The sequence below is a fragment of the Pelodiscus sinensis genome, chromosome 3 (assembly GCF_052426305.1).
Source record: "Pelodiscus sinensis isolate ZL-2025 chromosome 3, ASM5242630v1, whole genome shotgun sequence".
NCBI classification, from domain to species: domain Eukaryota; kingdom Metazoa; phylum Chordata; order Testudines; family Trionychidae; genus Pelodiscus; species Pelodiscus sinensis.
In genome coordinates this window covers 112,473,515-112,499,742 of record NC_143054.1, presented here as the reverse complement: position 1 = coordinate 112,499,742, position 26,228 = coordinate 112,473,515, and the positions used below count along the sequence as shown (strand labels likewise).

The following is a 26,228-nucleotide window of genomic DNA, read 5'->3' as shown; positions in this document are numbered from 1 at the left end:
GGTTTAAAAAAAAAAAAACACTACTGAAGGCATGGAGAATAGTTTTTTTTAAACTGTTTGGAAAGTTATGGAAATAGACTAAAAAAACTGATCTTCATTCTGAAGCCCAAAAGAACTACTTTAACATTAAAAAATACTAATGCCAAAAGCTCAACTCTCACAATTGGCTATGTTAACTTAGAATGTTAAGTTAGAAATCTTGCATCAATGACAAAAAAAAGTGGGAGGGGGACCCCCAAACCGGGCTCAAAACTGACCTGCAGCATAGTTACAGGTTGAGTATATGCTTCTGTCTGTGTGGTAACGGCCGTATTCTTATCAACAGTTGCACTCTGAGTAGTTTGGATATTCTCTTTAACAGCCTCTGCACTCCTCACAGTTTCCCACTCTAAATAAAATAAAAAAGGTATTTTGTGAAAAGTGAGTTTAGTTTGTTTTCATTTCCACATTAAAAACCCCACAATCAACTTAAAAAAAAAATCATATGTTGGTTAGAAAGTGACAAGCAACAATGAAGCCTACTGTAACTAAAAGTATCTGGTGGGTGAAAAATGAAATACGTAAAAATTATATAGATATAGACACACAGAATCAGTCTCTTGGCAGAAAGACCCTCGACCATCAGAAGCAGAACACAAACATCCTGTAACTTTTTTTAAGTGAATGGAGAATGAACAAAAAATTCCAGGTATACAATTAAATGTAGCTCCATCAGAAACTGATTTGTTTTAAAATGTTCAAGAAATTTAAGTTGATTGTCACTTTATAAATGATTCATGACATATAAAGAATGTAGCAGCCCCTTATGTACTGTCATGCATATTTTACAACATGTCTATATTACTGAGTGACTAATCTGACACATGGTCAAATAGTGTGATTAACAACAACAAAAAATCTGCCTCCAATATCCCAAGGAAAAACGAAGTTGGCATTCTAAACACAAGGTGTTGGAATTAATTTTCAGTATAGATTCAAATTTAATTTTGCTGCCACAGTTAGTAAAACCAATATTTATACACTCAAACATTCCTTAACAGTATCTAAAGCAATGTCTACAAGGCCCCACAATTTGGACTCGGGGGGGGGGGGTGAATTTGCAGTTTACATATGGGGATGGCACAGGTGTGAACTAAAAGGTACCTAACTTCACATAATATGAACTCTTAGTTAATTTACATAACAAGGCCTCTTTAGTTAGCTCCTGCAGTGTGCACATATAGGAGAAGTGTGCAGTTCACACCCCCACAATCTTAACTAGGGATGTAAAATCCCATTTAATTGTTTAACTGAGATGTTTAACCAGTTAACCCAGATGTTTAGCTGGTTAACTGATTAAAGAAGGGGCCAGGCGAGGGTTGGGGGAGGTATTCCTGCCCAGCTGGACTGAAGATGCCTCTCCACCTGCCGCTGTTGGGCTGGGGCAACCCCAGCCAGAGCACCCTGAACTGTTGAACTGTGTAGATAAGCCCTGTGATACAAAACAGATTATAAACCAGTGGAAAAAAGGATCAAATATCACCGATAGTCTCAACAGAAAGTATTTAACAATAAAGGATATCCAGATCAGTCTCTTCCATCATTTTACTTTTACATCTTTAGGCCTGATGTGTCAATCATGTCTCAGATTTTACAAGCACTAATATTTGCATATGTACTTAGTAACAATGTAGAAAATCAAAAGCCACTTTTAAAAATATTAATATTTATTGTCATGCTTAACTCCAATGGTCTGAATGTTGGCATAGTATTAAGCTGACCTGCAGTGTTACTGTCAGATGTTGACTCAAATGCAAGACAGAAGAAATCCAAATTACTGGATTTAAGAGCTCAGTGCCCTCTGAACTAAGGATGTTAAATTTCGATTAATCAGCTAATGGAGTAGTCAAAGGAATTTCCATCGACTACTCGATTAGTCAATAAGGAGAGCGCTCGCCATCTCACTGTGTCTCTCTTTTAGAAATGTACAAGAGCAGCGGGTGAGACACAGTGGATTCCTGCTGCCTCTCTCCCTTTGAAGTATAGGCAGCTCCTGTACATTTCAAAGGGATAGAGGCAGTGGGAACTAAAGCAATTCCCACTGGTGCAGGTTCCATCCTGTGCTTCTTCCTTTGAAATGTACAAAAGCCACAGGTGGCTCTTGTATATTTCCAAGGGAAAGGAGCAGCACGGACCGGACCATCGTGAGTGGGACTGTTTCAATCCCCGCTCATGTCATTTCCCCTGCTGCTCCCTGCCTCCCATTGAGACAGTGCTGGGAGAGCGGGACACAGGCTTTTAACCATCTCCTCCCCAGCACCAGCTCGTGCTGCCCCCTCTTTCTGCCTCTCTCACAGAGGCAGCGCCGGGAGGGGGGGCAGGAAGGGGGGGGGAGAGTGACCAGTCAAATTCCTGCTCAACTACAAGCATTACACTAGTTGCTTACATCCCTACTCTACAACAAATGCAAAAAAGAACATGTACACCATAAATACACATTTACTGAAAATGAATTTAAGGAATAAAGAAAATAAATATTTTTAATTATTCATACCTGTATTTACAGTCTCCTGGTCAATCATGCCTCCTTCAGCAAAGCCATCTAAATCATCCAATTTCACTTTTTCCCAAGGTATATACGAAACTCCAAGATCCACATCCCAAAACTGCTTGTACTCTGTTTTCACACCTTTATTTAAAGCCCAAGCAATCTGAAAATAAAATTAAATTAGATGATGTAGCTGAATTAAAACACTTGAGTTATCCACTTCACCTTCCAATCAGTGCAAGACTGTGCTCCACTGTACATGAACTGATGCTTCACTTGTATATGTACCAAGCAATAGGGCGTGCTCTCAACATCTAGCAGCAGTGGCTGCTTGGAAGACCTTTGTAACCAAAGACCCAAAAGAACTTTAAGAAGTGTGCTAAATATCTCTAATTTACAAATGGAAAAATGGAGGCATAGAGCTAAAAAGACTTACCAAAGGGTATTGGAGTAAATTAGTAAAAGCACATGTTTAACTTCTAACATACAGTCCTCACTAAAATCAATGAGACTACAGGCAGTCCCCGAGTTTCGCGGATCCGACTTATGTCGGATCCGCAGTTACGAACGGGAATTTTCTCGCCCCGGAGGACTGGAGCGGCGGGACGCCTGGTCCCGCCACCCGCCTCCTCCGGGGCGAGAAAAGCTACTCCCCGTCTCCCTGGTCTGCTGGGGGAGCCAGCAGACCAGGGAGACAGGGAGCAAAGCGGTGGAGGACCCGGGGCCAGACCCGCGGCCGCTTCCAGATCAGCTGGAAGGGCCGTGGGTCCGGCCGGGTCCTCCGCGGCTTTGCTCAGCGTCTCCCTGGTCTGCAGACCAGGGAGACGCTGAGCAAAGCCGCGGAGGACCCAGGCCGGACCCGCAGTGCTTCCAGATCAGCTTTGCTCTGCAGGCCAGGGAGACGCTGAGCAAAGCCGCGTAGGACCCGGCCGGATCCGCGGCGCTTCCAGCTGATCTGGAAGCAGCCGCGGGTCCGGCCCCGGGTCCTCCGCTGCTTTGCTCGGCGTCTCCCTGGTCTGCTGGGGGGGGGGGGGGGGGGGGCGCAGCTAGCCCGGGGCCTGTGGTAGAGCAGGTGGGGCGCTGCCGGTTGGTCCCGCAGCACCGCTCCTTGGCACTACTGGACCAACCCGGCAGCACCCAGCTGCTCTGCCCCAGGAGTCCTGATTCAGCCGCTGCTGATCAGTTTCAGCAGTGGCTGAATCAGGACGCCTGGGGCAGAGCAGCTGGGGTGCTGCTGGGTTGGTCCAGTAGCGCCGAGGAGCGGCCGCGCTACTGGACCAACCCAGCAGCACCCGAGCTGCTCTGCCCCAGGCGTCCCCAAGTTAGCCGCTGCTGAGACTGACCAGCGGCTGACTACAGGAAGCCAGAGGCAGAGTTGCTCTGCCCCGGGCTTCCTGGAATCAGCTGCTGATCAGTTTCAGCAGCAGCTGACTTGGGGACGCCTGGGGTTCTTAAGTTGAATCTGTATGTAAGTCAAAACTGGTGTCCAGATTCAGCCGCTGTTGAAACTGATCAGTTTCAGCAGCGGCTGAATCTGGATGCCAGTTCCGACTTACAAACAGATTCAACTTAAGAACAAACCTACAGTCCCTATCTTGTACGTAACCCGGGGACTGCCTGTACATATAAACCTGAAATTAAGCTAGCGTTTAAGTACTCTGCATAGTCAGGAATAGAATCCAGGTGTCCTGACTCCCAGTCCTTTGTGTGTTCAAACTTCCAAAGTATTCCTTAAACAGCAGGTTACCATTTTAAGGTCTGTCTCACTTCCTACCCAAATACACATTTTATAAGAAAATTTCCTACTCTACTTAATACTAACAGAAGTTATTTTGCCTCCTTCTCATGCTCTATTTTGCATACCTTAATCAGACTCATAATATAGAAAAAAACCAGTATTTTTTTAAAGTACATGGTTAAATGATATAAAGATTTCTGCTATATTTAAGTTAGACTATGTTACTGAACAAAACATGGCTTACCTTAATAATTTTAGATCCAATTTTGTAGGATCCAGAACTAAGTTTCTGAAGAGCACGATATGCATCTTGTCTATGAACCATGCAGACATATGCACAACCTCTTGGAGGAATCATCTGTGAAAAAAAAAACATCTCATTATTATAGCAATTAACTGTTGTTTAGACCAGTAGTTCTCAACTTTTTTGATACCGGGACTGGCAAACCCATTCACAAACTTTTTGTGTACTGGGAACACTTTATTTGCATATGTGCGTATTCATTATGCAAATGATGAATATGCAAATAAAATATTACTAGTCCACCAAAAGCCCAGCCCCAGCACCAGCCATTGACCCCAGAGTCCCCTGTCTGTCCTAACTGATTCTGGCAAGTTTCTGCTTGGTTTGGATTAGCCCTTTTGTTAGTTTATCCCAGGAAAAGGGACTAATTGAATCTGGGACTATTATACTTTCCTTCTACCACTCTTCTGTAGTCATGTGGCCTGTCCCTATCACAATTCAGAGTGTTAAATGGAATTTAGAAATCTAACCATAGACACTCATATTTGACAAATTTGGCCTATAATAATAAGCTACAAGAAAACTTTTTCCCCCTTCACTTCACACATCTTATATTTCCCTAAATGCAACATGCTTCATGTTTGTCATGTTTTCCTAATATTAAGTACATATTAGTATGGATTTGGCAAATATATCATACGGAATAACTTTCCTAAAAATTAGTAATATGCAGACAGACAGAATTTCAAAATGAAGGACACTGTGCTCACTTACATTAATAGATTCTATTTGTCCAAATTCTTCGAACAAATTAGTTAAATCTTGCTGTGTGGCCTTCTTGTCTACTTGACCAACCCAAAGAGTAGTACTGCAAACTGTCAAAAGACACATTGAATTAAAAAATGACAATACTTTGTACTACATTGTATTCTTCATCTAATAAGTTGAATATGTTGAAAAAAAATTACATCTAAACAACCAATCTGAGGCAAGAATTATAAATATTTTGTGCGGGGAACAGAGCTTAAGTAATTAGAGGCACAAGGATTAAGACTTGATGGAAATGATAAAATGAATTAATGATAAAGCAAGAAATCTTGACTCCCTGCCCATGGCTCTAATAAAAATACAACATTCCATTCAGATAAACTAGCCTTGGTAAAAGGTTCTTGATCTTTATAACTAAAAAAAAAAACGCATCATAAGAGATCAGGAAATAAAAACACAAGATATATCATCAGCTAATGCACCAATTAAAGAAACAAGTAGTTTTAACAAGCAACTTTTCTACTGAGCATGCAATCTCGCATGTAAATCTAAAAACTTACAGAACAATTTACAAAACAGATGAATACAATACATGAAAAAATAAAAGTTAAGGAGCATTATAGGAACTGGTATTTAAAGAGTGATCATTAGGTCAGCTTCCTTCCTCTTCTGAACGTAAAACTGCACAGAAAGATTTTTCGTATCAAAAGTCCAAAAGTCATTCACCTGAAAGCTAACTCATGTCTGATACTCATTTTGATATTAACCTTCTTGTGAAAGTTGTATTTGGATAATGCTTTGATGACTATCTTCATCATTTTATATTACATATCTGTATCTATCTTAATGAGCGTTAATGGCATATCAATTTGCAGGTATTAAAATGAAGACTATCAAAATTATTTGTGAACAAAAAATTGAACTTCAAACTGCTAGTTTTTTTAAACCACATTTCTCAGATAGAAATCAAGCAGCCCAGGGGAATTGATTCTGAAGAGCACAACTATTCTAAAAGTTGAAAAATGAATTTTGTTTTACAAGAACATCTTGTTCCTTAAAAAGAGGGATAGAAATTTTACTTTACTTGGAGCCCTGCTGTATTGCAGTAGTGTTAAATTTAAAAACATTTAATGGTTACTGTGATGTACTTAAATTCAGCCATAGAATACAGTAGAATAGTGATAGAAATGTAGCCGTGTTAGTCTGGTGTAGCTGAAACAAAAAACACTTTAAAGACTAACAAGATGGTTTATTAGGTGATGAGCTTTCATGGGCCAGACCCACTTCCTCAGATCAAATAGTGGAAGAAAATTGTCACAACCATATATACCAAAGGATACAATTTAAAAAAATGAACACATATGAAAAGGACAAATCAAATTTCAGAACAGAAGGCGGATGGCGGGGGGGGGGAGGGGTAAAATGTCTGTGAGCTAATGATATTAGAGGTGATAATTGGGGAAGCTATCTTTGTAATGGGTAAGATAATTAGCATCTTTACTCAAACAAAGACTGCACAGGGGCTGTGGATGCAAGAGGAGAAGTAGATGCTGGCTCAGGGAGGGGGCTCCAGACTGGGAAGGGATGGGGTTAGGATTAGGGTTGGGGTCCTCAGCAAGCCACAGGCTTGTGGATGTAAGGGTGCAGGAGTTTGGGTTCAGTGTGTGAGGGGCTCAGGGCAGGGTGGTTGGGAGTATGATGGGCTAAGGACACAGATTTGAGGTGTGTGGATGGTAAAGGAGTGTTGTGGCAGAAGACTGAGGATGTGGAGGTGCAGGAGTTTGGGGATGAGAAAGGCTCAGGACAGGGGGTTCCAGTGTATGACAGGGTCAGATTTGGGGTCTGGGTGAGTGTGTGCAGGAGTGTTATGATGCTGTGGACAGAGGAGTGCTTGGCCCCAATTGGGGGCTTGCTGGCCAGGCTTCATTTTTGAATAAAATATAATGTCCAACACAAAAGGTTTCAGCTTTGTCTTTATTTATGAGAGGGGCAGGGAACCTGTTTTGAGTCAGGGGTCACTGACCCACAGTAAAGTCAGCTGGGGCCACACAAGCAAGATGCAAAAAAACAACCCCTCCAAGCCTCATTAATGTGGCCCCAATTGTGCTGGTGCGGGCAGGGTGCTGGGGCAGGGTACTCGTGAGGGGGTCTGGACATGGGGAGAGGACAGCGGGGGCCAGTACCTTGGGATCCTGCAGCTGCACGCCCGGTCCGGGTCTCAGGAATCACCGCTCCCCAAACAGCTGGCGTGTTTCCTGAACAGCCAAGTCTGTCACACGCCAGCGACTTCCTTCCTCCTAGCCTAGTGCCTTCCTGCACCGCGGGGGGGGGAGGAAGGGGGAGGAGAGAGGAGAAGAGTAGGAGTCCCAGGACTGAGCCAGCTCCAACTGCTCAGGAAGTCTGTTCCTCCGCTCCCCATGGCAGCCACATGCTTCCTGAGCAGTTAGAGCTGACGCGGTCCTGGAACTCCTACTCCCCTGCTCTCTACCCCGTGCAGTAAGGCAGCAAGAGAAGAAAGTCGCTGGCGTGCCACAGACCTGGTGTTTCAGGAAATGCGCCGGCTGTTTGGGGTGAGGGGAAAGCAGCTTGCGCAATTCCTGAAACCCCGGGCATGGCGCACAGTGCACCTTGCAGGAAGCCAGAGCTACCTCCATTGTCACTGGAGGTAGCGTCAGCGAAGTTTTCTTCTGGGGGGGGGGGGGGAGAGGAGGGGAAATGGAGAGTGGGCCCAAATGCCTCGTGATCAACTGGTTGAGCCCCCCGGAGCGACCAGTTGATTGCGATCGACGGGTTGGTGACCACGGTTCTAGAGGGATACCTCAAACTCTTTTACCACAAAAGAGCTTGAAAAAAAGCACAGAGAATTGCTTCCCTGGGACTCAGCTTTAGTTACGGGGAGAGGTGAGGCCACAACATGGACTCAGCACAGAGGAATTTAACTAAACTTAAAACAAATAAATTAGCCTGACTGCCTCTAAATAAACATTGCCTGTCCCAAGCTCATTTCATCCCTCTCACAGCCTCTGTTGCTCCTCACACACAAAGGGGACTGAACAGGCAACCCATTTTTTTCAATTTAAATCTTGGCACCTTCTTCCTATTGGCTCTCCTGGCTCCATGCCAACATTTCCTGGATTTTTTTCAGGGATTCTCTGAATTCAATCCTTTAGTTCAGGGGTAGGGAATCTTTTTGGGTCAGGGTGTACTGACCCACAGAAAAATCAGTCAGGGGCTGCACGCAAGCGAGAAGCAAAAAAAAAAAAAAAAAAAAACCTCACAGACGTGGTCCCTAATTGAGAAGGAGAAAGACATTTCCCACATTCCCCTCACACATGAGCCTAGACGAGCCCAGCCTAGTAGATTTGTAGATTTTGTGTGCTCCAGCCCTACAGTAGGGTAGCAAAGGGGCTGGAGTGCCAGCACAAGCTCCCCAATACTGGCAATCCGTGAACTGCATCCAGCCTCTGGGCTTGAGGTTCTCCACCTCTGCTTCAGTTATTGAATAGTGGTATGTTTAGAAAAGTGCAGCACTCCTTCCATCCATCACATTTCCTGACAGTGACATAGCTGTAGTTTTACACTTAATATAGTGACTGAAGAGCTCTTTCCACTGCTATAGTAAATCTACTTCTCAGAGGGCCGGTCTACACTGTAGTGCAGAGGTGGGCAATAATTTTTTAAGGGGGGCCATTGCACAAATTTCGGAAGTGGTCATGGGCTGCCCCAGAAGGGGCAGGGCCTGGCAACTTCACATGCTCCACTGCCCACAGAGCCTGATTGGCCTGGGGATGGGGAAGTGCGTGAAGTTCTTGCCTCCCACCCCGTCCTACAAGGGGCATATGGCGCCTAGAGGGAATCACCATCCATTTCGAACCTCAAAGGGGAAGCAGCCTGGGGGTGGGGAAGTGGCTGTGGGCCAGATCAAATGGCTTGGTGGGCCAGATCTGGCCCACGGACGTTGTCTTGTGCCCACCCCTGTTAAAGTGGGAGATCAACTTAAGTTAGAGAACTTCAGCTACAAGAATAATGTAGCTGAAGTTGATGTACTTAGATCTACTTACCACAGTATCTTCACTGTGGTGTGTTGACAGGAGATGCTCTCCCATCAACTGCCCTCACGCTTCTCATTCTGGTGGAATACCAAAGCTGACATGAGAATGATCTCTCATCAAGACTATATAAGTAACCTCTGCTGGACTGATTGCTGCCTGTTGCTCCATCTGACAGTACAGACATACTTTAAGAGGCACTAGTTTGTGATAGAGCCAGGAATAGAAAAAGTTCTGCTGGGTTATACATCCATAGCTATAACCACAGCTGAGATTGTGAAGTATAAACATACTGTTAACTAGAAATCTGTTGCAGATTATGTACCAGCAGAATAGCCACAATCCTAACTGGACAAAGACATCTGAATTCATGGCTTCTGGCACCTACTTCAATACACATTCTTCTCGGCTAAAGGCTATTTTATGGGGAAGACTCTCTCCACCCTCCTTTTCATTCTCTATCTCCAGAGTACTAGTGTTTTCTGCAGGGATCACAGCTGTCTCAAATAGCACTCCAAAGAACCAGAACAAAAGATGAACAACTTTGAATTAACTGGGTTTTGGATACCAATCTTGATGCTGGTCACACAAAAACAATGACTCCCAACTGATGTAATTTTCTTGTAGATCCTGCTCTATATACCCCCATTTAATCCTATATACACACAAAAAGTATAATAAAATGCTGTTATTTTAGAAACTGGTAATTTGAGAATAGGATGGAAGAGGAAATAGTTCTCAGGAACCTATTGATAAAATGAACTCAAATCAGCATCGCAAACTCTACCCTGCCCCCTGAACTGACACATCATTTTCCAGGCAATCTATATATATTTCCAATGCAAATATAAAATTCGACATTAAACGGAATCTATGATGTAACAATGTTCATGCGACAGATGCCACTGCCCATTATTTTTACAATAGTAAAATCTTTGAAGGAACTGAATCCCACTTTCTTCACGATGAAATGATTGTCTTTTGAGACTACAGTTACTAAACTAAAATTAGTCAAAATGGTACATTTCCTTACAGCGAAGTGTAAAGGGCTAATCGCTCTCTCTCTCTCTCTAATACTAAGATATCGAAACATAAAGTAACTGTTACTTACCACTTAATGTTTTAGATCGAATAGGAGGCAATCCCTTTTTTTGGCGTTCTTTTTCCCTTTCTCTAGCTCGTCTTTCACTGGAGTATGACCGCGATGACTTTCTCTTTCTTTCTCTTGACCTTGAGCGTGAACGTTTCCTATGTTTACGTTTTCGGGAACCAGACCGTGACCTAGACCTCCGTTTTCTTGGTGACCTACAAAACATTAATTTTAATACCTTGAACAGAGGACAGGGGAGATATGTTCATTTTTATTTTTATTAAAAATCAACACTCAGCATAGTAATATAGACTTTCTTTAGTGTTTGTTTAAATGCTTAATAAAATAATATGCAAATGATTTTTCCTACTGTATAGCGGAAAGATATGTCCTGCTCTTAGTGTGGAAGCTAAAAAGGGCATTAGTCTGACTTCAAGAAAGAAATGTAAAGTAACAGCAGAAAAATAAGGATTACAGAAGAAAAGCCCTTCCCAAAGTCAACATTTTAGCTACGTATTTGTATTATTTAGAAATTTAAGGAATCCACATCTAAAAAAAATTAGTTGCCTTGCCAAAAAGTCAATTAACTATACAGCTTAATCCTGTTTAGATTAGGGATGTTACATTTCGATTAATCAATAGGGTGCCTCCACCTTTGAAGTGGAGCAACAGCCCTAAGGCCAAAGCACTGCGGGGAGCATGGGGCCAGCATGGGCCTGCCCTTGTGCACTGACGGTATTTCAAAGAGGCAGCGCCGCATGGAGCCCAAGGTCAGCAGGGGGAGTCCCCAGCTGATCCCAGGATTCACGTGATGCTGCTGCTTTGAAATGCCGCATAGACACTGGGGGACACTCCAGCTGGCCCCGGGCTCCATGCAGCGCTGCTGCTTTCAAGCACTGCCTGCTCTCTCCCCTGCTTTGCTGCCTCTCTCTCACGGAGACAGCAAGGGGGCAGTGGAAGCAACTATTGGACTAGCCTGTTGATTATCCAATAAGCCTTTGTTTATCGGATAGTTAACTAGTCATTCACATCCCCAGTTTAAATATAGACTATTTAATTCATTTCCAATGTAATACGCAACCATGTTGGAAGCCAAAAATTCACAAACAAAACAAACATAACACAGTCTCTGTATTTTAGAACAGAGTTGATTATACTTGAATAATAAGTTGATTATGAAACCTTGACCGAGATCTTGAGTGTGTTCTTGATCTTGAGCGAACAGCTGATTTCTTTTCTTCTTGTTCAAAAATCTCTTCTTCGACTACATCTTGCCCTTCATCTATATCCATGTCCTAATTATGAAATAAATGAGAAATAAAAGCAAAAATATACAAAACATACAGTGGTATACAAAGAGAGACAACATAATTTCTAAAGTTAATTTTTTCCTCTCAAACCTCAGTAATTTAATGAGAAATGGTAAATTTCACCTGTTGTTGAATATCCATTGAATCATCTAGGTTTGTTTCCACTTCTAAAAACTGCTGTTGACTACTCCCTTGTGATGGTGATGCAGAGTGCTCGGACCCAAAATTTCCTTCTTGATTTTCCTCAGGGCTTGCCTGCACATGACAAATATTACATTAAAAAAAATTTGGAGACCAAATTGTTCATTATGTCAAAGTATGATACGATGTAGGACATACAAACATGACTGTTGGAATATTTTTTTAAACAATTTATTTGCAAGTGTCTGGGATTTTTTTTAACCACTTCATTTTTTGTAAATGCAAATAAAGTTAATGTGCAAACCTGCTAAGAGAACTCTGAGTTAAAGTTTATTTACCTTCATTACACTCTGTATACTCCAGTACACAAACAGTGTTTAACACAGCCAACATGTTTTCAGTTCCCATCAAAATTACTATTATCAAGCTATGAGTTAAGATAACGTTTATGAAGAAGATTGTTTTTTCACAATTCTGGTTAATTAGAACTAAACAAAACGACCAAATACGTAAACTCAGTAATCTTGTATAATAGAAAAAAGCATGTATCAAAATAGTCATATTATTTTTAAATATATAAATATTCTGTTAGTACACAAGTCATTGGTAACAGCTTATTGTAGTCAATTCCATAAAAAAACAATTTCATGACTGATTATTTTGTTATGATGTAAAACTAGTTTAAAAATTATTTAATTCTAACCTCTTGGACCAGTATGAGATAAAACAAGACAAGACAAATTATGAAAATGTTTAGTTTTAAGCCTGGATGTTAATTACAAAAAAGAAATCTATCACTGCAACTTCATCTGAAAAATGTGCAAATCACACTAATTTTAGAATGTAAACTACAAAATTGTTAACTATTAAAGGAAAATTAACACAACAAACTTACTGGATTTTCACATTAGTGCTTAAGCTTGTTAAAGTAAATGCTTACAATGATTCTTGCAAACACAGGATGTACAAGCTAGAGGGTTTGAACAATCAGTTTCCTAGATGAAATACTTATTTTGTTTGGGAAAAAAATCACCCCTTAGATAGCCTTTAACTGAATTAATATATTTTAGAAAAATAAAGGAAACAGCTCTCCAACTTAACAACAGAAGAGGAGGTTACTCACCTCCTGTAACTGATGTTCTTTGAGATGAGCATCCCTGGGGGTGCTCCACATCAGGTGTCGAGCGTCCCAGTACCTCTAGATGGCGTTTTGCTAGCAGTGCTTCAGTGTGGGCCGCGCATGCACGGCTCACAACGTACATGAACTCCCTGACTAGCTATGTGTAGGCACAGCCACCCCGCCTCCCTTCAGTTCCTTCTCTATCCGGAACCGGGCGGGGGATCGTGATTGACAAGATTGCTTTTATTTTATTTTTATAGGTTTCCAAAGTAGAGGGGAGGAAGGGAGGGTAGTGGAGCACCCCCAGGGACGCTTATCTCGAAGAATGTCAGTTACAGGAGGTGAATAACCTCCTCTTCTCCTTCGAGAGAGAGAGGTCCCTGGGGGTGCTCCACATCAGGTGACTACAAGCAGTCTATCTTATGGACAGGGCTTGACAATCTATGTAATCTACTTGCCCGTGGCAAGTAGATTACAACCTGGAAGAGCCGGGTTCGGGCGATCTGCGCATGCACAGATTGCCAGACAGCACGGCTGGCGAGCGGGGCTTGCCGTGGCATGGCGAGCCCTGCTTATGGAGGTAGGGACTTCGGATCCGGTAAGTATTCTGTTGCACCACAGCCTTCGCTCACTTAGTGTGGCATAAAGGACCCAAGGAAAGCCAGTAGAGTTTCGTGAAAGTGTGATCCGTGGACCACGTTGCTACTGCACAAATGTCCTCCAGTGGAACTTTTCTGAGGTATGCGACCGAGGTTGCAACTGGCCTCGTAAAGTGTGCTCGGATTGGAGCAGGTGCAGGTAAAGTTATTAAGTGAATAGCGGGTATTAATGCACTCTGATATTCTTTGAGAGGATACTCTCTCTCCCGTGTTATGGTTAGCTATGGAAACAAACAGGTGAGGAGAAGACCTGAATGATTTTGTTCTGTCAATGTAGAAAGAAAGAGCGCTTTTGATGTCAAGTGTGAGCATCTGTGCTTCAAAGGCACTGGAATGGGGCTTTGGGAAAAACACATTTGATTGATGTGAAAGGCCATGAGTACCTTAGGTAAAAAATTAGGGTGTGGCCACATGTAAGAAAAATAGTAAATGGTGGTCCGGACATGAGAGCGGCCAATTCGCTTACTCTGCTTGCTGATGTGATAGTCTCTAGGAACGCTGTTTTAAGCATTACATGGAGTAAGGAACATGTGGCCATAGGTTCAAAGGGCAGTTTTGTTAATGTCTTCAGAACCAGGTGGAGGTCCCATTGTTTTTGTGGGGGTGACACGTCAGGGTATAGAGCTTGGAGGCCCTTCAAAAACTGTTTCATCGTGGGGTGTGCAAACAAAGTGGTGTCATGCAGTGGTACATGGAATGTTGTTATAGCTGGTAGGTGCACTCTGACTGAGGCCAATGAGAGAATAGACTGTGTCAGGTGCAGTATGTAATCCAATATTATTGGGAGTGGGGCTATTTGCAGTGATACATTGCGCTCGCAGGCCCAGTGTGTAAATCAAGTAAATTTACTGATATAGGTTTTTCTTGTTGCAGGAGCTCTGCTGTGCAGAAGAACTTCCTGGACTTGTTGGGAGACCTGGAGCTCTATGCCAGTGAAGCACTGAGGTGCCCGCTTTTAGATGGAGCATCGAGAGTTGAGGGAGAGGTGTGCTGATTTGCGGGTGATAGAGGATGTAAGATACCTGTGGGCTGTCTGGATTTGAAGGGGCGTGCCTGTAGTTAGACTGGACACCATTTTAATTAAACTTTGACTGATGGAGGCATAGTTAGCCTCTTTGTCAGTGAATGAATGTTTGGTTTGTACTGCGTTAGGAGCCAACCTTGGAGAAACCTCATAAATAGCCTCACATTGCGTACCACAGGGTTGCAGGAAGCCATATGGCCTAAACGTCAAAGGAAGTCAAGTGTGGTGACTTTTGGCATGTCCTGTAGGGATAATGCCAGGAGGCTGATGTGAGTAGCTCTGTCGGGAGGGAGAGAAGCTTTGGCTGTGACACAGTTGAGGTGTGCCGCAATAAATTGGATGGTCTGCAAGGGTGTAAGCATTGATCGGGGGTGGTTTACTAGAAGTATTAGAGAATGAAGACAGTCTAGCACCAGATGAGGGTGTTGATGGCACTCGTGTCTGGACCTTGTTTTGACTAGGCAGTCGGCCAGGTAGGGATATATGGCAACTCCTTGTCCGAGGTGGGCAGTGACTGCCACTAGGCTCTTGGAAAATAGAGATAGAGAGAGCCCGAAGGGTAGGACCATGTACTGAAAATGGTTTGGTCCCATGTGTCTGAGGTAATTAATGATGAAGGAAGAGGGTTGCACTAGGAGGCCAGCTGCATAGTGACAGCTGTAGCCATCGTTCTTGTGGCTGTGTCTGCTGCATCGAAAGCCGTTTGCAACGCTATACGTGAAAATTGACTCCCCTTGAGAAACAATGGCTTTGAAATATGCAGTTTTTTGCTTTCGGGCAGATCATCAATAAATGTGTTCATGTTATTGTTATAATAGTATTTACTAAGCAGGGCTGAATAAATTGCTACCCTCAGCTGGTGTGTGGCTGCAGCATACACTCTTTTACCAAACGAGTCTAATCTTTTATTGTCTTTGTCAGAGGGGGTTAAGTAATTTTGGTGCCTATTTCTTTGCTGTGCAGCATCCACCACAAAGGGATTAGGGGTGGGGAGAATATGTGAAGAGAAATTCAGCTTGTAGGATATTACCGAGCTCGTGGGGAATATACCGTACTTCCTCCACAGGAATATTTAGATCTTGTGCAACTCTTTTAAATAAGTTTTGGAAAGAGGAAACGTCCTCCAAAGTGTTAGTGGAGGGAGGTAGAATTGCCTCCCCCGTATCAGCTAATGATGTTGTGTGAGCCAAAGATCCCATCGCTGACATAGGGGAATATTGGCTCTCATTATCACTCCTCCTAATGTGTCTGTGAGGCGATTCAGTACATCGTGAGAGCCTTATCTATATGTTTAATTTTAAATAGTCTCTTTCTGTGCTGTTGTGGAGGTTAGTCCCACATTTGCCACTGTGGGCGGTAGGCCACGAGCAGGAACATCCACAGGTAGGGATCCCAGGGAGTCATTTGCGCTCTGATAAGGTCCAGTTGCAAGTGACTGTGTGTCCCCCGTGACCCTTCTGAATCAGGGACCAGTTGTGATGAAACGAGTCTAATCTTTTATTGTCTTTGCCAGCACCAAAATCCTCTCCCTCTTCATGTGAGGGGGGAGACGGCGAATCTGAGTCATCAGAAAGCAGTGACTAAATGTGTCTGTCTTCATTAAAAGTGAAGAGATGAATCAATCTGCAAGACTTTATTCTCCCTGTATGTGATATGGGGAGTTTGTGATGTGGGGGGCTGTGCTAGCTGAAAGGAGCCCGTTTATCCCAGAGCTAAGAGGGAGAGCTATTGCCCCTAATAGTTGAGAGGAAGGTGCAGTATTGACTGAGTGCTCTATCCCTTCCCTAGGTGCCATCATGAGAGGCTGAGGTACAGGTGGAGCTGTCATAATGGTCGGCATTACCAGGGTTTCTGAGGTTCGCACGGAATGGCCTATTGCCTCTGTAAGGGCAGCATTTGAAACGCTTTCTGGATTACTACACTGTTCGTCCGAAGTACGTGGACAGTCAAACGTGCTCAAATGGTTCTTATCTGAGTGGTCTGACTTTTTTACCACAGACTGCCTTTGGTGGGTTGCTGAGGTAACGAGCTTGCACTTCTCTAGGGGAGTGAAGAGTTGCATCAATGTGCAAGTCTTTATTCTCCCTGTACGTAATCAGAGAAGTTTGTGACGCGGGGGGTTGCGCTAGCTGAGAGGAGCACGTTTTTACCGCAGAGCTGAGAGGGAGAGCTATTGCCCCTAATAATTGAGAAAAAGGGAAGTGTTCTCAGAATGCTCTATCCCTTCTCTGGGTGCCATCTTGAGAGGCTGAGGTACCCGTGTAGCTGTCATTGGGTCAGTGTTACCGGATTTGCTGAGGCTGGCACAGAATGGCACTTTGCCTCTGTTGGTGGAGCGTTTGAAGTGCTTTCAGGCTTACTACGCTGTTCACCCGAAGTACCTGGTTGGCTAAACATGCTCAGACGGTTCTTGCCTGAGTGGTCTGATTTTTTTCCCTCAGACTGCCTCTTGGTGGGTTGCTGAGGTAATGATCCTGCCCTTCTTTTAGAGGGCTTAGAGTTATCTTTCTTAGGTATTAAGCCATGCCCAGAGCCTGGGTCAGAGGCATGTCTTTTGTTGTTGTCATTATGGAGCTTTTTCAATATAAGCTCCTTCTCTCCGTGAGACCCGAGTCTCATTTTGACACAGTGCGGGCAATCTCTGTGCGAATGAGAGCTCCCCAGACATGTGAGGCAGGAGTCATGCCCATAGAGGCAGACACCGCACCACTGCAGAGCGCACAGAGTTTGAAGCTGGGAGAGCTCATGCCAGCTTGTATGCTGAAGCGGTGGTTCAAACCCTGTGCCGTCTTTTTTTTTTTTTTTTAAACTAGTACTAATTTAATCTAAATAACAAGAAACAGTGAGGGTATGTCTACACTACCATCCTAGTTCGAACTAGGGTGGTTAATGTAGGCAACCGGAGTTGCAAATGAAGCCCAGGATTTGAATTTCCCAGGCTTCATTTGCAGGTTGCCGGGTGCAGCCGTTTTTAAATGTCCGCTAGTTTGGACTCCGTGCCCACGGCTACACGCGGCACGAACTAGGTAGTTCGGATTAGGCTTCCTATTCCGAACTACCGGTACACCAAACAGTAGTTTGGAATAGGAAACCTAATCCAAACTACCTAGTTCGTGCCGCGTGTTGCCACGGGCACGGAGTCCGAACTAGCGGACATTTAAAAATAGCGGCTCTCGGCAACATGCAAATGAAGCCCGGGAAATTCAAATCCCGGGCTTCATTTGCAACTCCGGTTGCCTACATTAACCACCCTAGTTCGAACTAGGGTGGTAGTGTAGACATACCCTGAAAGACTTAACCAAAAGCTAGTAACTAACTAAAAACTAACTACTTTAACAACTAAGTGTGCTGAGGAGAGAAGAGCACTGCCATGTTCTGTCAGTAGACAGGGACGGTAGACAGGAAGTGAAGGGAGGCGGGGGGAAGCATCTGCGCATAGCTAGTCAGGGAGTTCGCACGCATTGCGCGTCGCGTATGCGCGGCCCCTGCTGAAGCACTGCTAGTGAAACTCCATCCAGAGGCACTGGGACGCTCTACACCTGATGTGGAACACATCCAGATTTTATGTGAATTTTAGTGCAGAAGGCAGATGGCTTTCTATATAAAGAAAAAAATGACTTTTATAGTTTCAAATTCAATTCGGAGAAGCCAATTTCTTAAAAAAAATATATAGAGTAATTTTTTGCACAGGACACATGCAAAAGAATATTACTTCTCTTCTGGACAGGCTGGGAAAAAGCTATTATTACCATCTTTATTATTAATTACAATAATGCACTGCATTCAAAAAACTGTCAGGGCACCATGATGCAATCTGACAGTACTAAATGTACTGGGCATTCATAAAATGAATTAAAATGAAACTAAAAAAATGACAAAAAGAGAGCTCCATATAAAACAGACGTTTAGAATCCATGTTTTGTAATGACCATTTATCAGAACATACTAAGGGGGCTGTGGCCCCTGCTCGCTGCACATGCCAATCCCCCTTTTGCGGGGGGTAGGCAACCCTGGCTCTCCTCATCAGTCACAGGTGAGGTCCAGGCTGTGGCCACATCAACCTGGGTCCCTTCTCCCTCCCCCACCAGCTTGAGTCCCTTCTCTACCCCACCCCCTCTGCTGCCATGCCAGCTTGGGTCCCCTTCTCCCTCCAACCCTCTGGCCAGCGGAGGCCCCTTCTTCTCCTGCCCTGGGAGCCTGAGTCCCTTCTCCCTCTCCTGCCACACTAGCCCAGGACTCCTCCTCCCCCTGCTGCACCAGACTGGGTCTCTTTTCCCTTCCCCTTCCACGCCAGCCCAGACGGCTTTCCACTCCCCCATCCCTGAAAGCCAAGGTTTCTTCTCCTTCCCCCCCCCCTTTTCTCTCCCCTCCCCAACAATAACCTCCCTTCCCCCGCTCCTGGCCCTAGTGCATGCCAAGCCTGTTGTAACCCCAGCAACCGGAGAGGCACAGAGATGCCTGCCAGCCCGATGTGGGGTGCAGCAAGGTGCAGATAGTGTCATGTGCATGCAGTGCTCCAGGGCACTGCAACCTGCTGAGGTGGGGAAAGGAGCAGCGTGGGGGGGCACTGTCCCAACCTCTGCCTCGTGCAGTCTCACCTGCACTGCTCACTGCCCTAGCTCTGCCCACAGAGCCCCCCTCCCAGCCCCGCCCCCCCCCGCTTACCTGCTGGCAGCGGAAGGGAAGGAGCAGACAGGTCAGTGTGGTGGCTTCCCTGAAAAGCTGAGGACTGCTCTGGCAACTGCAGTAAGTACAGCCACTGAGGAGGGGGTGAGTATCCTCTGGGGCAGCCAGACTCTGGGTGACTGGGCGCCGTACTCTAGTTCCCCAAGAGCCCATTGCTGGCACATAAGTCTGGCTGGAAGCCCCGCTCCTAGCACTGGCCCCTGGACTGCTCTCCTGAGCACTGTCCTCTCCGCTCCTTCCCCTGGCCTTGGGCTGTGATGTGGGGTCTGCGGGCTATTGTGCCATGTTTCTTGGCACTCAAAGTGCTGTGGGGGTGGGGATGGCAGAAGGAGAGTAGGGGCTTAGTTTAAAATAGCAATTTTTTCCAAGTGGTGAGGGGAAGCAGCAAGGTCAGGCTCGAGCTGGGACAGGGGGGAGGAGGGAGAGAGGGAAGAGGCAGGTGGGACTCAGAGTGACGTGGATGACATCACTCCATTGTCCCACAGGAACAGTTTTGTTTAAAATATATAATTTCTAGCCTGCTAATCAGTGTTCCATCTTATATTTTCTACCCTTGGATGGGCTGAATTTTCTTTTGGGCAGGTTGAAATTTCTCATGTGCAACACCAATATTGAAGTAGTGTGTGGATGTGCACCACCAATACAAACAAAAAACATATATATATATATAGACAATAAATTAAAACAGAAAATAGTTAACAAGGAGCAATGCTTATATTTCACATGAAATCAAATTAAAAAAATTAACACTACTCTTGCAGTACATTTATCATTATCCTAACAACTTTAGCTAGTAAACACACAAAAAGCACATTAGCCATACAAACTCTACCTTAAGACGCTAAACAAATCTATGAGTCAACTAGAAATAATCATGCTCTCCTTGCAAATACTAATACAATATTTACTGACACTGGAAAGGAGAATAAAAGGCATTCATTAAGGCATATATGATTTCTCTGGGGAATGTTTAGGATCCACGCTATACAGGCAGTCCTCAGGTTACGTACAAGATAGGGACTGTAGGTTTGTTCTTAAGTTGAATCTGTATGCAAGTCGGAACTGGCGTCCAGATTCAGCCGCTGCTGAAACTGACCGCCAGTTCTGACTTACATACAGATTCAACTTAAGAACCCCAAGCTTCCCCAAGTCAGCTGCTGCTGAAACTGATCAGCGGCTGATTCCAGGAAGCCTGGGGCAGAGCAACTCTGCCTCGGGCTTCCTGTAGTCAGCGCTGGAGAGTTTCAGCAGCGGCTGACTTGGGGACGCCTGGGTCAGAGCAGCTGGGGTGCTGCTGGGTTGCTCCAGTAGCACCGCTCCTCGGCGCTACTGGACCAACCCAGCAGCACCCCAGCTGCTCTGCCCCAGGCGTCCTGATTCAGCCACTGCTGAAACTGACCAGCAGCGGCTGAATCAGGACCTGGGGCAGAGCAGCTGGGGTGCTGCCGGGTTGGTCCAGTAGTGCCCAGAGCGGCGCTGCAGGACCAATCGGCAGCGCCCCAGCTGCTCTGCCCCAGGGTCCAAAACAAAAGCCTGGTCTGCTGGGGGGAGGGGGGGCACACTAGCTGCGCCCCCCCCCCCCCCCCAGCAGACCAGGGACACAGGGAGCAGAGCCGCAGCGGCAAAGCTCTGGCAAAGTCTCAGAGGCGCGGGACCCCGCCGCAGCTGCGGCTTCAGTCCCGGTGCCTGTGGTCTGCTGGGAATGGTCCCCAGCAGACCACAGGCACCGCGACTGAAGCCGCAGCCGCGGCGGGTTCCCGCGCTTCTGAGGCTTTGCTCTGGCGAGAAAGCCCCGTTCGTAAGTGCGGATCCGACATAAGTCGGATCCGCGTAAGTCGGGGACTGCCTGTATAAGGAAAAGTGAAACAGAGACCTGTAAAAACAGATCAAAGTTCTTCTGGTTTGAAACTTTCACCTTGTGTGTGTCACCAACTCAAAGAGTAAAATCCCCAAAACAAATTAATACCAGGCTCCGGGGTTTGTAGACAGATGAATGTTTCAGAGCTTGCAAATATGGTTTCATCCTCCAAAACAGCATCACACCTAATACTTGCTACTCCTGACTCATAACAGCCAAAACTCTTCCACATAGTAAGGCCAGATCTTGGCTAATACACGGTATACTGTATTATATTAACACTAGATTTAAACAAATCATTAAGATCAGTGTTTTAGATATCTGCGAAGCTAAAAAAACCCAACCCCTGTTAAAATAATCTTTTTCTTTCCTACCTTAAGCCATTAACACTTCGCCTATGTAAACTTTGTTTGAAACGTGATCATGCAAATATTGTGGCGCGTGCACACCCCATGCAGCCTGCTTTCCCCTCCACCATCCCTCCAACTCAGACAGACAGAGAGGACTACCACAAGTGAGTCAGGACACCCCAAACAAACTGGCTCTTGTCTCCACCTCATTGCAAAGATGCCAGAATCCACCCACTCCTTTCCCCTCATCTATCCCTGTGCAATCTGCTCCCCCAGCCTAGCTGGGGGTTGGGATAAAATCCTGCTTCTCAAACTTGCAGATACGAGCAGTCCAGCTGGGAGTCAGGACAGGACAGACAGCACTAACAAATTATCCACCCCCCCCCTCCCTCCTCCCAGGACACAGCACTAACAAACTTCCCCCTGCCTCCACCTCACCTCTATGCCAGCACTCACTCACCTGCTTTTTCACCCACCTACTTCATGCCCACCTACCTCATGCAGTCAATCCTTTACCTCCCCCTTCCTAGCCCAGGAGGCTTGAGGAGAGTGCTAGCTTTCTGCCTCTCAATTTCTCCCTGCCTGCACACACAGGACTCTCTAAACTCACCTCTCCTTTGACCTCCCCCCAGCCAATTACTCTCCCCTCCTTCTCCCCCAGCCTTCTCCTTCAATTCAAACACACAGCTCCGTATGACACTGCTGCTTAGCAAGACGCCTCTACCTGCTGCTAGTCAGCTGAGCTCCCTGCCTGCGCAGCTTAGCAGGAACTTAGCTGCTAGCCAGATGTATCCTTTAGGAAAATATAGGTGTCTTAAGTATCCAAAAAATAAAACAGAATGGTGAGTTAAGGAAAATAATGCTGTGATAACAGGCGAACACATGAAACAGAAAAGTAATGGGCAATCACAAGTTTCAGAAAAACAGGACGGTCATATAAAAGAATCTGGGTACTGTTCAACATTCTGCCAACTTGATTTCACTAGAGTAAGGAATAGAGTTTTTAAGGAGAGTGAAAGTACAGAGAGAAACTGCTGTATATTTCAATGTATGTATATTTAAAAGTTCTTATGTAGCACAATTCAGTATCTTTTACTTTTGTGGGGGGTTTTATCTTGTTTTCCTTAAAACCAACAGTCCTTTGAATATCTCCTGTGTTCCCAGATTCCAATTTCTACTTTATTTCTTGCTCCTTTTGCAAGCCATCTTTCTAGCCCTCCATGAAAGAAGGAATTAAAAAACAAAAATCTTGTTTAAGAGTGAACAGAATGGCTTGAAGTGAAGCATATGTGCAGTTCAACTAAAGGCTAGTCCCTCCTAACTTAATAAGTACAAAAGTTATAGATCACATTTGTTTTGGATTTTTTGTTTTGTTTTTTGTCTTCACTTAATCCAAGTCATAACTTTATAAACCTAATCCATGTAATTAGCCAGTGACAGAGTTTCATTATTATGAGTAAGAATATTAGGGGGAAAAAACAGTTTATTGTCCTAAAGCACAGTCTGTATTTTTAACGATGTGGAAGAACACAAGAATCAATTACAGTAATAACCATAAGATGGAGTAGTTACCTTTTGAGGCTGCTGTTGCTCTAGAAGTTGCTGTCGGAGATGTTCTAAATTTTGTTGTTGCAGTTGTTCAGCAAGTTGATGAAAAAGTGAGCTGTTCACAGACTCTGATACTAGAGGCCTAGAATAAAATAATTGAAAAACGCTCAGCATTGAATTTTGTTTCTTGAGACTAAATAACCTAATAAACAAAATATATTTTTAAAAAGTAGCATGCTACACATACATTTTCCAAACACACAGGCAATTTAAGACACACTAGGGGGCATAAATAGCCATTAAAACTGTTAAATGATTAAACAATTATATTGCTTAACCAGTTAACTGCTGGGAGAGTGGGTACAACAGTTAACCAGTTGGGTTGGGTCCCACAAGGGCTACAATCCCGCAGTCTCTGTGGTGCAGGGATCCTGCCTGCCACGCATGGCAGGGGGTGTTCTAGCCAGACCGGGCTGCTCCAGCCAGGCAGTCTGCGGGTGGGATCCTGCTAGCTAGTCTCATAGCTAGAGATGTAAGCAACTAGTCAACTACCTGAAAAGCATATGCTTATCAGGTAGCTGAATGACTATTCGACTACTCACTCCCCCGCAGCCTCTATCAGAGGCAGTGGGAGGAAGAGGAGGGAGCTGTTGCTGGGAGGAGCACACTTAAAAGCTAGTTCACCCCACACCATCTCTGCAGTGCGGGAGGAGTGCAGGGGAGGCAGAGCTGCAGCAGTCCCAGAGCCATATTTAAAATGCAGAGCCACCTTATTGACTAATCGAGTAGTTGATGGAATTTACATCAATTATTCAATTAGCTAATTAACCATGACTTAACATCCCTACCCTCAGCATCACAGGGGAGGCCTACTTCTTCCAGGTAAGCATACTGGCAAGCCTAAGGCTTACAGAGTAATTAGTTAACCTTTTACATCCCTTAGCTCTAATTATTATCCCTCCAAATGAAATATAAGATTGTAACTCTATGTAAAGCACTATTCTCAAACCAAACTCTCAATCTGTTTTAAAATGGTAGGCAGGCAGCTGAAGGGTGCTCACACAATGGCAGAAATGCTAGATGAAACATTTAAAACATATAAATGTTCTATTAAAATGTATGTAAATTGTTTTCTGTTACCACTGCTCCAGTACAGTAGTTGACATATACTGAAGGACCACTAACTGGTCTATTTTTCACATTCAATATTCAATTATGGCAATGTTTAATAGGAAAAATAAAAAAATCTAATTAAAAATGAATGTAACCTGATCTTACAGTTGGGAATTGGGAGTTTCTTTTTTAGGCTCTTCACTTAATTCAGGCTCTTCCCCAAAATCAAACCTGTCCATCAGCTTCTAGGAGAAAACAATCAAAGAATTAGAAAGAACATGTATTATAAACTGTTTCCTAGCAAGACATTCAAAATACTTAGTAATCTAAAAATAGGAAGTTTCTATTTCTACAAAGACATAATGTAGGAAAACTGACTATTCTTTTAAATAGAAAACCCTTAGCTGTATCATTCTTGAGCTCTGCCAGTTAATCCAAGAAGAACATGTGTTGTCCAATAGTTAACATAGGATTACTCTCCTGAGGTAAAATATTAAATATAACCTGCATGTGCATGTGAGATTTTTCCTTTAGCAGTTGGCCAATTATTATGGCCAACACCAACATAATACGTGGCATTGAAGAATTACTACTTGTTAGATACTACCTGTGGATATCAAACAAATTAGGGCATAGTTTTCCTTCAATGACAATTTAATTTTAAAGAAAAAAAAAATCAAAGATATAAGCAAAATATATAGATTCAGAAACACAAGTTACCTGCCATGGAAACTGTGGTGTTTCTTCAAAAGTGTTGCCTCTGCACATGTAGTGCCTAACAAAAGCCCTCTCTCACCACTAAACATTCAAATGTTTTATTACCAAACACCTCAATTCCTTCTGCTAAACACCAGTTTTATAAAAGCACAATTTAGAGAGAGGAGAGAAGGTAAGGAGATACGCAGAAGATATAATAGAAAATAACTAGTTAACATAATAGCTTTTTTCCTTCTTCAGGATAGCCTCTGATTATTTTAAATTATGAAAGCCTAGTAAACAATGCAAACCCCTAAGAAAGGCTGCCTATGGGTCTTGTACTAAAACAAGGATTATGCTGAACTACTTTCCCAAAGTAAGCATCAGATCTAGAAGTAAAAAAGAGTAGTCTTGTGCAAGTGTGTATACAGAATACCAAGGAGCAGCTCTTCAGATTTCAATGAAGAAAATATTAGACACCTTAGCCGTAAGAGGAGCCAGTGGCTGTGAGGGATAGGAAGACCTCATCTGGGACCACTTAGGTCCCAAGGGTGCTGGACCAGGGAAGTCCAACCTGTACTTTAAACCTCAAAGTGATCCACATCCCATGCAGAAATTAAAAAACCCAGGTCTATGCCAATCTGACATTGGAGGAAAAATTACGTCCAAACACTGAATATGGCAAATATGTGGACAAGAACCAGCAGGCCGATACTCTCTGTATTAACTCTGAGCTCTCCTCATCTAGTGTTCTCATTTGCACTAAGGTTGCATTAGATATAAGAACAGTCTAAAATAGCCTTAATATAAAGAAGATCAGGGTTGACTTCTTACTGGTCAAGAGAGAATTTGCTCCTTATAGCCCTTCATTCTCCTCTAAACTGGCCATGCAGACAAGAATATCTGCCAACAGAGGGAACAGGTATTGAAGCTAGTATGAGTGGCAGATCACAAGTATCTATGGATCCTAGTCTTAAAAGTGATGAGATCATCTGTATAAGCAATAGATCGTGAGAAGCATTCCTGAGAAAGACAGAAAAAGTGGTTGTATGGAGATCAACTGGATGCATAACCCCCCTCCCAAAATGACCTCCAATACCCATCTGTCTGACATTACAGCCACCCACACTAATGAAATAGAAAGGCAACACCAAAACTGAAGAATAGCTCTTGTGACAAGACATCTCTGGTCTTTATAAAAAGAGGTGGCATTTTGAATATGCTGCCTACTCCTTTCAATGATTGTGTCCCATCACCAGAAAGTTTGGTATTCGGTGAAAAAATTAAAACTCAGGATCCCTGGCTGG

General features: G+C 44.1%; 1 protein-coding gene across 5 annotated transcripts in view; it reads right to left on the bottom strand.

Moving 5' to 3' along the window:
* The window catches only part of SCAF8 (SR-related CTD associated factor 8), a 204,500-nt gene that overhangs the window by 134,427 nt on the left and 43,845 nt on the right, over positions 1-26,228 (bottom strand). For 4 of the 5 annotated variants that reach the window (XR_012902730.2, XM_075924488.2, XM_075924487.2 and 1 more), the window contains exons 8-16: positions 24,391-24,470; positions 23,137-23,254; positions 11,850-11,981; positions 11,599-11,711; positions 10,438-10,631; positions 5,284-5,384; positions 4,510-4,623; positions 2,534-2,690; positions 258-388 (exon numbers count right to left, since the gene is read on the bottom strand). Coding sequence is in view for 4 of the 5 variants with exons in the window: in XM_075924488.2 (XP_075780603.2) it covers positions 258-388; positions 2,534-2,690; positions 4,510-4,623; positions 5,284-5,384; positions 10,438-10,631; positions 11,599-11,711; positions 11,850-11,981; positions 23,137-23,254; positions 24,391-24,470 (1,140 nt within the window). In the remaining variant the exon portion in view is untranslated. The remainder of the gene's footprint in view (positions 1-257; positions 389-2,533; positions 2,691-4,509; positions 4,624-5,283; positions 5,385-10,437; positions 10,632-11,598; positions 11,712-11,849; positions 11,982-23,136; positions 23,255-24,390; positions 24,471-26,228) is intronic. The other variant, XM_075924489.2, reaches the window with a different exon arrangement.